The sequence below is a fragment of the Chamaea fasciata genome, unplaced genomic scaffold (genome assembly GCF_029207755.1).
Source record: "Chamaea fasciata isolate MVZ Bird 193981 ecotype frontalis unplaced genomic scaffold, bChaFas1.0.hap1 SCAF_1, whole genome shotgun sequence".
Lineage (NCBI taxonomy): Eukaryota > Metazoa > Chordata > Aves > Passeriformes > Sylviidae > Chamaea > Chamaea fasciata.
This window is the reverse complement of record NW_027094086.1, coordinates 46311427-46323638: the sequence shown is the minus strand read 5'-3', so window position 1 is coordinate 46323638 and position 12212 is coordinate 46311427. Positions and strand designations below refer to the sequence as shown.

The window sequence follows — 12212 nt, the reverse complement described above, 5'->3', positions numbered from 1 at the left end:
TACAACTCTTCTTCTGCAAAGCACAGGGTATTCTAGTACTGAGTGTCTTATATGAAAAAATAAAGACCCTGTATCAATTCTCAGCTACTGTAACATTTGGGGGTAGGGAGGATTTCTACAGGAAAAGCATTTACAATCACATCTAAATACTGAAGTTAATTATAAATGTAATTTGTGCTCTCACTGTTGGATTATCAGTTGTGATGCTCAGAGTAAGGAATTCTAAATTTAGAATGACAACCAGTTTATGCATCTTGATTTACATCAGTATCTTCAAAAATCAGAGGAATTCTGACTTAATATTTGAACAAATATTTAAAAAGTGCATAATGTAATACTTAAACATTCTGTTTAAAGTGGAAATTGGAATCTTTAATAGTTTCAAATTGTATATGTCACTGCATAAAAATATTTCACTGTCCCAATATTCTTTAAGAACATTTTAACAAACAAAATTTAACCCTAAAATACCTGAAGTCCTCTTAGCAATAGCTACTCTGGTACTTAAAAAATAATCCCCCAAAAATTCTTTGGCTTTAGTAGAACTAAAATTTATTTAAATCAGAAAATTTAAAAACTGTATGAATTCATATTGGTTTATTATAAGTGACCATTAATAAGTTAACTGTGAATGTTCACTCATGGATCACTGAATTATAGAAACTAGATGACTTCTGAGGTGCTCTATAACTCCCCCATAAAATGCAGTTTCTCTCTGTCCTCAGAAGCTTTGTGTTCCACAGCCCTTGCCTCTTTTGCTTTTAAGATGATTTAATTATTGGTCTGATATTTACAGGTTTTGTTTGCATTTAGCAGCCTAAGAGAAAAAAAAATCCATCTCTGTTCTAGCTAAAAGGCTTTATGTAAACTCAACTACAGTAGAAAGAATCCTGCAAAACCCTCACAGCAAGGCATTTGGGACAGAGCAGAACCACAGACTGTACACCTACGTTACCAGACTGCCTGGTATGGCTCTCAGGAAACTGCCTGCAGTTGAAAAGGTATTTATTGTGCAGATACTGCACTACAGAGAGACAAATCACATCTTTGAGTATGAAAGAATTACACTTTAGAGCATACTCCTCATTTAAACTGCCAGCGATTTTTACTGATTTCTAAATCAGCCACAGAAGTTCACAGGCAAAAGAAGTAGTTCTTTGTGTACAGTGCACTAGCTCCCCGTGTGGACACACCTGATTAACAATACATGCAAAGTAGCTTACAGAACTCAGAGCGATCCTCTGGTTTAAAGCGGCTGCTAGTGGGCTCTGAATTCACTCCTAACATCCTAACAACTTAAATTCACATATTTCGTTTTTTCTTAGTGCAGTTGCTGGGTAAAAAAATTCCCCCCAGTGACTCTTCATTTCCGACAGCACCCTTTTAGCTGTACCAACACAGCTGCCTTTTTCTTTTTTATAACTTATAACCCTTTTCATCTTAAGAAATTATTATTTTTTTAAACAATTTAACATTTAATCAGAGCAATTATTCTTCAAAATCTAACCTCCAGTAAGGACTAACAGCTCCCTTGTCTCTTGACAGGAAACATCCAACCTTCCTTTTGATCTGTTTTTTATTAATTCAGTTTGCAAATAGTTGAACTTGAACAGGGCACGGACTTGTGCTCTGAAAGGCTAATGCAGAATTATGCACCATACTGCACATACCAGAAACAGATTTTCTGCTATGCTACCTGTCCTGATTTCTGCTGGGATACAGTTGATTTTCTTCCCAGTAGCTGGTGCAGTGCTGGGTTTTGGATTCAGCAGAATAACATTGATAACACACTGATGTTTTAGTTGCTGTTAAGCAACACTTAAGTCAAAGATTTTTTAGTTTCCCAGGCTCTGCCAGCAAGGTGTGCAAGAAGCCAGGAGGGAGCACAGCCAGGATGGACCCAAACTGCCCAAAGGGATAATCCACACCACAGAGCATCAGACTCAAGCTGGGCACTGGTCTGTGGTTTTACAGTCTCATTTTTAATTACAGTTATAATCTTATTGTAGTACTTAATTTCCATTATTAAACTGTTCTTATCTCAACCCAAAGGTTTCACCATTTTTTCTGATCCTCCTGCCCAGCCCACTGCAAGGGGAAGTAAGGTGCATGGGGTAACCAAGCAGCTACATGGTACTTAGCTGCCAGCTGGGGATAAAACACACCACCACCATAGCTACCAAACTTTCCAAGGCATTTGGTACATAACTGGACAAGAATCTCCTTAATTTAGGATTCCTCTAATCATCAGTAACAAAAGTTTTATTTTTAAGTGTGAAAACTAAGCCATATTTTTATTCTCAGGATGCCATCTTGCTTTTTTTCAAGAAAAGCCAAGTCAAGGTAATTCAATTAACCTATATTATAGACAACTTTTATGTTCAGAAAAAGGCTTCTAAGAAAACAGAGTGGACAGCTCAGTTCTTAAGACTCCAATTTTTTTTCTACAACCACATCACAAGTATATACTAACCATAGATTGAACATTACCCCTTTGAAAAATAAAGTGGTTAAAATCAAATGAGTTTTTCCTTGTTTGAGTGAAACCATGTTTATACTGCAGATTCCTATTTAGCCTGCAGAGCTCCACAACTTAGAAGCATTAAACATCATGATTGATACTTCACAAAAGCTTGTCTTCAAGTTAATTTTGGAAGTATTTTATTATTTTGCATATGGGCGCTGGTTGTCTTTGGTTCTGGTCTGGGAGGTTTTTTTGTATTCATTTGGTTTGTTGTGGTTTGGGTTTTTTCATATCTCTTGAAGCAGTTGCTTTGGAAATAACCAGCATTTCAGTGCTTGTTGATATTAGGTGTTTATAAAAAACAGTCATTATCTTATAGAGAAGTATTTCATAACTAAAGTGGCATGTACTCCTCCCTAATCTGTGTGACAAATTTGGGAACAGCACAAAATAAGGGATTTTCCGAGTCCTACAAGAAGCTTTATTTTTGAAAGAAATAGCTCAAGAAAAAAAGATCTTTTTATTTTTGTAATTAGAAAGTTTATTAATAACCTTTCCAATATTATGAAATTTAGAAAAACTTAAATTTAGAAAATTTAATGCAAGATCCGTGTTCTTCTACGACTTGGATAAAGTAAGTTTTCTTGGAGGTCGTTACACATACAGACTGTAACTTAGTACTGGAAGAAAACGGCACTTTCAACATAAAAGAAAACTCTATGTTACACAAGTGAGTAATAATCAGAAGCACTTATTTTCAACATCTTCTTGAAATATATACCAAAATCTCATGCTCTGCATGCTGACAGAATGCAGATAAGAAAAACAGGAAAAAAAATCACTTTCTACACTAAAAAACCCAAACCAACAACAAGAACAAAAAACCCAACAAAAACCCACACACAAATGTTCCAAATTAATTCCAATTATAAAATGGAAAGTTTCCCACTGCATACTAAATGAAGTGATGGTCATGGGTTGTTTCCTTAAAAATATTTGACAAAATGAAGACATATAAGAGAGGGAAAAGCTGGTGCTTCTTTATTCAGTAGCCTTCAATGACTTTTTAAGGGCACTAAAACACCAGAAAACAAAAAATACAAGTCAAGGGGGATAAGATGCTTGTTCTGCAGTTTGAAATTCCATGTGTTTAGAAACACACACACAATACCTCACCACACTTCAATTGCATCTTTGCTCTCTCCGGTTCAAGGACATCGATATCTTGCTAGAGCCTCCCTAAAAGCAGCACCAGTGAAAAATCACAAGAAAGCATGTGTTCCTCACGGGGCAAAAGCCCTTTCTGGGAAGCTAGCTTATCCCACAAGGTGATGGTAAAGAGACTCTTGACTGGGATCCAAGAAAGAGAATACCTGCCACAACTCAAAAAGAGACAGCAAAAAGTTGCATCAGCTTCACATGTGAACTTAGTCACTGCTCTTATCCAGCTGGGAAGACACCACATAACAGCTCTGCCCATAATAACACTGATGTTCACACAGCTGAGAAAAGGACTGGTTGACTCAAGAACCTCACACTTTGTCTCTTGATGTGAAAGAAGGTGTCTTACCCAAAAAGTAATAATTTTATATTCTAGCAGGCATACAAGACCACAGTAGCTTTGTTATGACACTGGATTTTCAAAGTTTTCCTAGCTCCCTTCACCCAGACCCTGTTTCAGCTCTCTCACCTTTCCACACTTCAGGCCCCTGTGATATAAACATTTCTCTGCACAGCGCCCTTGGGTCACTACACTTTTTGCTCTCTAAGGCAATACCAGAGTTTCAGAAACGACACCAGTCATTCCATTAGAACAGTGAATTCTGAAAGACAAGGGAAAAGGCATAGCAGCCAACTACAAGCATTTTTCCTAACAATATAAAGCATTAAGTGCAAGGAATATTGCTAGAGGACACAATGAAGTTCTAATAAGGTTACAGTAATTTTGGCTCCTATGAAAAATTTCAATGAACCTGGCCATTTATGTCTTTTGTTCAGTGTGAATGATACCTGAACAGAAGCATTCTTTCCAACCTCACTTTAACACATAACCATTACTTTTTATGAAATGATTTAGAAATTGTGAAATTTCTTGAGCACATGTTTCTCTGATGAAAACAGTAACAGGATAAAATTTAAACAAAAAAAGAAAATACAGTTTACTAGGGGGAAACAATCTTCCAGAAATGAATTGGCTGAGACACAACCCAACTTCAAGAAGCTTTCCAAATTCAGGGTCTCCTAACTTCTGTGGAAAGAAACTGCAATAGCAGTATCATAAAACTGATGTATCTTAGTATTAAAAATAGTAGATGTCTACACACACATTATCTTCCTCTGTATTTAACTGTTACCATCCACACCTGGAATTCAGTAAGACTGATCAACTGCTGATACACAAGCATGGTGAAGGGAATCATACTACTTCCAAGTTAGCATGAGACTCATCAGCTCCTACATGGAAAGCCAGTGGAGGAGAAAGACTCTGAAGTAGCTCATCTTGCATTGAAAAAAAAAGATATGACATGTTCCCAAATTCTTTTAGCTAAAATTTTCTAGGAGACAGAAAAAATTTAAAGAATATTTTCCTTTAAACCCCAACAAAAATCATCTTGTCTGATTATGCTACAGATTAGGATTGAAGATCTAAATTTCATTTAGTATTTTTGAAAGAAACCCAAGAAACTACCTTTATTCCCTTCCTCACTTGTCCAAATGAGACTTTCTCTACCCACTCCAACACACACTATGCTATTTTTCCCAGCACCATAGAATATTTCTGAAACTGAAGACCAGATACACACTTCTGTCTATATCTGCAAAAGCCTTTCCCAGCCCTGCCTTCACTTTAAGAAGAGAATGTCATCATATTCAACTTTAACAACGGGGCTGTCCACCAGGGACTAGGATAAGGTCAAATTCATTTCCAGTTGTCATCAGAACCAGGATGTGAATTAAGCCTCCAAAAACATATTAGTAGAGGAACACACACAGCCCTCTTAAAGGTTTCTCTCCCTCCCTCCCCCTCTGCTACAAGTATGGATTTATAAAAAGAGAAACCACTACAGGCACAACAGGTTGGACATAATGAAGCACTGTTTCTATAGTCCTCTAGGTACCAACTTGAAAGGATGCTTCGCTAGTAGCAATGATTGGAGAACACTTCTCCAGAGACCAAAGAAAAAGTAATTCAATTTCAGTTGGTGAAAACTAGTATCTAGGAATGGTTGTTTTATAGACATTCTTTTTAGTTTCATATTACAGAAATGAATCAAGACTATATTAATTCAAGAAAAGTCTTATTACCAAAAACCAAAGAACTTCCTTGTGTTACTCACAATGAACTCCCCAAGCTTTCTGATTAGCACAAAAAGCAAACAGATAGCAAGCTATTTTAACACTGCTGTTTCTTTTCTTACTGCTGCATAAACAATGGGAAAGGGGGAAAATTTGAGGCATCTTATAAAATACAGAGTTCAAGAATACAGCCTCAGAAAAAAATCAGACTAAAAAAAGATAGCAAGTAATATCCATGTGAAGTGATGCAGTGTTTCAAGGGTCTATGGGCCCTTCCTTCTTTCATATTATCATAATCTGCCTTAAAAAAGGGTTGTTTTCCAATACAGGAGAAAGGCAAAGAATTTGAGACTCACCTAGAAGGTGGAAAAGGAGAAAAAAAATTTACCCAGCCTCATTCCACTGGGGCAACAGAATGGATGATATTCTAGTGAAAAATAAAAAGATAATAAAAAAATCCAATTCTTCCACATTTCCCTAATCTAAGAGAAAAAAGAGTACTGTTGTAGGAGTTGATTAAGAACTATACCACTACAGGTCTCAGCTGAGGGGGAAAAAAACATTCTGTCTTTGAGGCAGACCACATAGTTGAGCACTGCATATCTAATTCACAATAAGTGTCTACAGTTAAACAAGTCAGATTTTAAGCAAGACCTAAGCAGTGAGATTCCTCCAAATACAGCGCAAAGAGACAGCATCATGGATTTACTGTACACGTATGTACAGTAAATTGGAGGCCAAGTGTTTGGTCATTATCTCAGACATTTGGTTGGTTGGCTTCTGGTGTGGTTTTTTCCTTTTTTTCTTCCTTTAGGAATCCAAATGAAATATATTCTCTATTTTTACACTATTTTGTACTTACTGCTGGTAGTAGAGACTGCATGTTCTGGTTGGAGTCAGCTATGGTGGCTAGGTAGACCAAGTTTGTATGCAGCATCTGCTGGTATCTACCAAAATAAACAAAGCAAAACAAACCTTAATTCATAAATACAATAACATCAGAATTTACTAATTCCACAAATGTAAAGAAAGCTGTTTCTGTGAAACAAGACTCAAGAGACTTACAAGAGTACCATTACTGTGAATCTTAAGCCTTTTCCCTCACACTTATCTATTACCCAATCTTTCCCAATGTCTCCATCATATCTGTGCCAATCTGTACTACTGTCTTGCTAGGAAAAAAATCTAAAGCTGGGTGACACTGTTCTCATCTATTTCACTTCCTGTCTTAAACTAAATCACCATAAGACAATACAGGGATTGTGTTTGTGTCTGGTGTAATCTCCATTACAAACACTAGACAAAGAGAGCTGTTTATCATGTCCCCATACTGAAGATATTATGGATTTATGTGAATTCTGACCATATTTCATCAGGATCCTGAGCTTTGGACGTTTACTATGGAATAATTTTTCTGCTAGAGAACCACAGTCCTGATTCTCAGTAACTAGACCACAGTCATAAAAATAACCTTGAAAGCTAGAGCAGATTACAAGTACATAACTAACTACAGGCTTGCAAACGAAAGTAGTCCCTTAAACCAAAAGCACCCACTATTTATGATCCCTCTCCTATCCCCAGACTACCAGTTCTCTTGGCAAGGGATTAAGATGTCCTGTCTGTCCATATTTGTCTGATGGCACATGGGTGCCATCATCACCTCATGCCAGAAAAGAGTAATGGGAAAACAACACTCTTTAACAACTCACTCCTTCTATAGCTCTCTCAGATCACACTCCAAAGGCCCCACTAGACAGCAAGTCCATGATGGATATTTCGGCAAGCCAAACTTCTAAGACAAGCCTGTTTGCTCTTGGGCAAGTGAAAAGCAGGTAGTTTTCAAACATGCCACCAAGAAGCAGAAAGGTCCATTCTCCTATGTGAGTCTGAGAACTTTTTTAAACAAAACTACCTCTTTCCAAAAATACAGAGGAAAAAGATCTTTGTTATACAGTCCTTATTTTTTTGAGTATCATCATCATGACATCAACTTGCAGTAGCCAAGTTGCAACATTTCAGTGACAGAAGTCATACTCATAGAGCAAATAAAACCCACCCCACACAAAAATTTCAAGTGTAGTATCTGTGGCAGTATGTTCCTGCACAGCACAGTTCTACTGCAAGGTAAGCTAAACAAATCAAGAATGATGATCTAGATGGAAATTCACCCAGTCCACAGTAGATATGGATTAAGGTCTTACTGAGAGCATTCAGAAGTCTTTCCCTTGTTCTGATAGTCCATTATACACTGGATAAGATGGTTGTTTTCATCCAACATCTGAAACAATAAAGAAGAAGTTTGAAGTAAATTTCATATCTTTTGTGGAAAGAAACTGAAGGCAAGTTCGAGTCTTGAGTAATGCTCCTCTTCTTAGTTTTAAAAAGCAACAAAAAAAAAATGTTAACCAGAAGGCTCTACTTCACCAATCATTTACAGAACAGTGTTTTGTTCCCATTTTCCCCCTCTGATTAGTTTTACAGGTTTTGGCTTAAGGGTTTCATAGCACTACCATCAGCAACTACATTTGTGAAGCATCCTGTTCAAATACCTATGCTGATTCTGCACCAAGTTCTTAGAAAGTTTTGAAAGTTTTCTGCATTTCTTTCATTTGCTTGCTAACAAGAAATTCACTTAAAAGTCTATGCCTCAAGTTTCCCATCTCCTAAAGCCCACAACTGCTTACAAATTTAATTTTAAAAGGCACTGAAATTGTTGTTGATAAAAACTGAGCTGACCAGATTTGTTCAAAGCAAATGCACTGGAAAGCCAGGTGATATTTACATGAAGAATCTCTAACTAAGCTGCATTATATAAATATTTGGTAAAATGGCTTGAGAATGGTATTGCCTAATTTAGCGTACCCACTGAAACACTCCAAACCATACATCCCTCTCCCCTCTGGTGGGGTGGAGGGGAGGACTGGAGGTACAAAAGGTTAAGATCACCAGTTGAGAAAGCAGAAGTTTACTGGAAATTGCACTGAAATAAGAAGCAAACAATAACAGGAGAAATACTAATAATGGAGGGTATAAGAGGGCAAATGATTCACACACAAGTGCTCACCACACAAATCCCCCAACAATACCTGACCACACCACACTACGTGACCCCATCCCCAAAAAACAAAGCGAGGTGCTACAGAACAACCTCCAGGTCCATGCCATGAGCCCTACTGGCTACTCCAAGAATGAATCCTCTGGTGGCCAGAACCAGGACAAATGGACACAATGAATCTATTATACTTCAGAAGTGTCAATGAAAATGAACACCTAATAATTAATTTTCTGACCAAAAAGAGTAGTTCTAAAAATCATGGGAAATGGCCAATTTCACAACTTTCTACAAAAAGTTCATTAAGTCAGAGTGTTCCAAGCTCTGTAAACAGGAAAAAAAAACCCCCACAATCTGGTCTCTTAGAGTGCCTGTGCCCACACTCATGTTTCTAGCTCATGCTCTGCACTCTAAATGGGCAAGATTCAGCAGAACCACAGCTAATCTGAGCCACCAGCCAAGCTATCAGAGTCACTTTAGGGAAATGGAAAATTTACTGCCAAATGCAAAATTTTGCATCAGTTTACTCCTTCCCTTTCTCTCACTGGAAAGCCAGTTTAGATCACTTTACCCAGCTGCTGAATTTCACAAAACTAGCAGAATCTTAAAACATCCCCCAGATTCTCTCCCTCTTCCAAACATGGTTGAAACCAGCTGCGACTAGACTCATCCTTCCACAAGGAAAGCACAACATCCATTCCACATCCCACAACCTTTATTTTCCTAACAAATTCTACAGGGAGGGGGGAAAAAAAAAAAAAGCAGTGACATTTGTTTTCCTACCTAATCCATCTCTACTATGAAAAGAGTATGGAGTCAGAAACCTTATGCAGTTCACTCAGGACTTCTATCCATGTAAGAATGAGCCAGCCAGCCAAGTTTTCTTAAACTCTCAACAGTAATTCACCAGAATGGACTAGAATGATCCCAGTGCAAGTATTCTGTCTGAAACTGCTGGATCTGGAAACACATTCATTAAGCACTAAACACAGACATAACTGCAGTATTTTCAGCTACTGTGAGAGACACAGAAAACAGGCAAAGCCACAACTGCACCCTCTGAAGAGGATCGCAAACCCACTGCTACACTGGCACACAACCCATGTGATAACTTTAAGTTTGTTAAGAAACACAGTGGCCATTTTCACCAGAAAAAAAATAAATAAATAAATAAAGGAAAGAAAGAGATAATACCTTGGATACCAAAGTCTAATAGAGCACTTGCAAAGGAAGCTGTGAATCAAGGCTCTCCTCAGAGTATCTCCCACAGTCCTGAGGGAAGCAGCAGATTCTTAGGGCTTAGCAGACAAGTAGACCTTGAGACTGCCCATTAGGTGGTTGCATTCTTCACTACAGCCATGTGAGCCAGACCTCTTGGGGAGGAAAGGGCCGGAGGGGGGCAGGAATGCTAGGGCTAAGAGGAAAGGGAACAAGAAGGAATATAACTGTATCCTAGGTGGGGCTGCAGACAACTATTTAATTGAGTGTTTGCTGATAGAAAATTGAAATGGTTATAAACATCTACCATCAAAAGAGAATTTAGTTTCCAGCTGGATGAAGAGACCTTCGGGGCTTCTGACAACCTATGTACATCACAAAAATTCTTCAACTTGAACACTAGGATTTTGCCAGCACACCACCATCGAACTAATGGTTTGACTACAGCACAAGAAAAACCTAATCATTTGTATTCTCCATGTGCACCTTAGCTTGCTGAAGTCTCTACTGACTACCTTTTTCAACTATCCACCCAGTGGATAGGTATTTTTCATCCACAACTCCCAAGCAATTGACTTCTCCTACAGCACCCTGGAGGTTCCATTACAACTCCAGGGTCTTCTATGAGGTCCACATGGCTGCAACACCTGCTTTGTAGAGGTTCTAATTATTTACTAAATCGGAGACTAGCTCTTATCTACCCAAAGGACTCCTCTACATTAGGAGCTGGGAGCAATCTGAAATCTGTTTGATCCACACCAATGATGGTACGAGTCTTCAGTAAAGTTTCCAAATATCACAGAGTTACCAGCGAACTCGAACATGCTCCTCTGTTGCTGCTGATACAAAACTCTGTGAATTATTATAAAATCCTGTATGTGCGTTTCTTCGATCGCTTTAGCGAGTTAACTTGCTCCCTCCCACAAAGGCTTAGGTGGAGTCGCCCGGAGCCGCTGTCATTGGCTCCGAGCGCAATATTCTTCAATCACACCTAAGGTTTAGTGGGAGGCAGCCTTAACTATCAGGTCGACCAAGTTTGGGAACTGGAGCCGCCTCCTACCCCGCAGCGCCCCGAGTCAGGCACAGGGTCTGAAACAACCCGGCTGCGGTCCCACTGTCAGGGCCCCTCCCCGCAGAAAGGACATACTCGATTCCTCCACTTTCAGGCCGAGTCCCGTCGGGTTAATTCAGGCCCGCGGGGGCGACAGGAGCAGCCCAAGCAGAGGAAGAAATATGAGGACTGGAGAGGCCCACGGACATCGCCCGGCGCCTCCCGCCGGCTCCGGGACCCTCCAACAAGTGTCCGAGCGCACAGAGAGCGGCAGCGCCTCGCCGGGCACAGCGAGTGGGGCCCGGCCGCCTCCCTTCCCCGCCGGGGCCTCGGCGCTCCGGGCCTGAGCCGCCGCCGCCGCCGCCCCCGTTCCCCGCGCGGCAGGAAGCGGCAGCTGCAGACCCCGGGGCCGCCCGGGCCGGGCCGGGCCCGCCTCCTGGCGCCCTCCTCACCTTCTGGATGGCGGCCGGCGTGATCTCGCCCTTGCCCCGCTGCCTCGCGGCCGCGAACGCCACCGACATGTCTGGCGGGTGCCCGGGGGCTCCGCGTCCGCTCCCGCCCGTTCGCGCGCGCGCCCCGCGGACCCAGCAGTGGCGGTGCGCGGGGGGGGCGGGGGCGCGTGCCCGGTGGGACGGCCCATCCCGCCTGGGGAAGGGGTGAAGGAGGGCCGGCGGCTCCTCCCCGCTTTTCCCCCTGGCGAGGGAGCGCCTCGATGAGACTGCGGCCGCCCCACACGGCCCGGCCAGAACAACTGGGCCGAGAGCCGACGGTGATCCCCTTCGAAAGTGATCCCCCCACAGAGCCTTGTCACGCGCCCTTCTTGGCTACCCCCTTTCCCTCCGCCGCGTTGGTACGTTCCTGCCCGACGCGCCTCATAGCGGGGAAGTGGTACGGCCGGCTGGGGAGAGGCGATAGCGCTGTTGGTGCGCACGCTGCAGTGACCACGCTGGAGCTGTGGCGGGCGGCAGTCTCTACTCCCCCCTCTGCCCAGCGCCGCAATTGGTTGCACCCAGGCGTCCCGCTCTGGCGCGGGGCGGGGCGGAGCGGGACGGGAGGCGCTGGTGGGAGGCGCCGGGAGGTGGAGGGGGCCTGGTTTGGCGTCTGGAGCGTCTCTCGTGAGGAGAGACTGC

General features: G+C 41.5%; 1 protein-coding gene across 4 annotated transcripts in view; it reads right to left on the bottom strand.

Annotated features, from left to right (window-relative positions):
- The window catches only part of SS18 (SS18 subunit of BAF chromatin remodeling complex), a 43621-nt gene extending 31939 nt beyond the window's left edge, over positions 1-11682 (bottom strand). For 2 of the 4 annotated variants that reach the window (XM_066182278.1, XM_066182293.1), the window contains exons 1-3: positions 11535-11682; positions 7963-8039; positions 6624-6708 (exon numbers count right to left, since the gene is read on the bottom strand). In XM_066182278.1, the coding sequence (XP_066038375.1) occupies positions 6624-6708; positions 7963-8039; positions 11535-11603 (231 nt within the window). In that variant the 5' untranslated portion in view covers positions 11604-11682. Of the gene's footprint in view, positions 1-6623; positions 6709-7962; positions 8040-10007; positions 10228-11534 lie in introns of all 4 variants that reach the window. The other 2 variants (XM_066182285.1, XM_066182291.1) reach the window with 2 other exon arrangements.
- Positions 11683-12212: the final 530 nt, after the last annotated feature.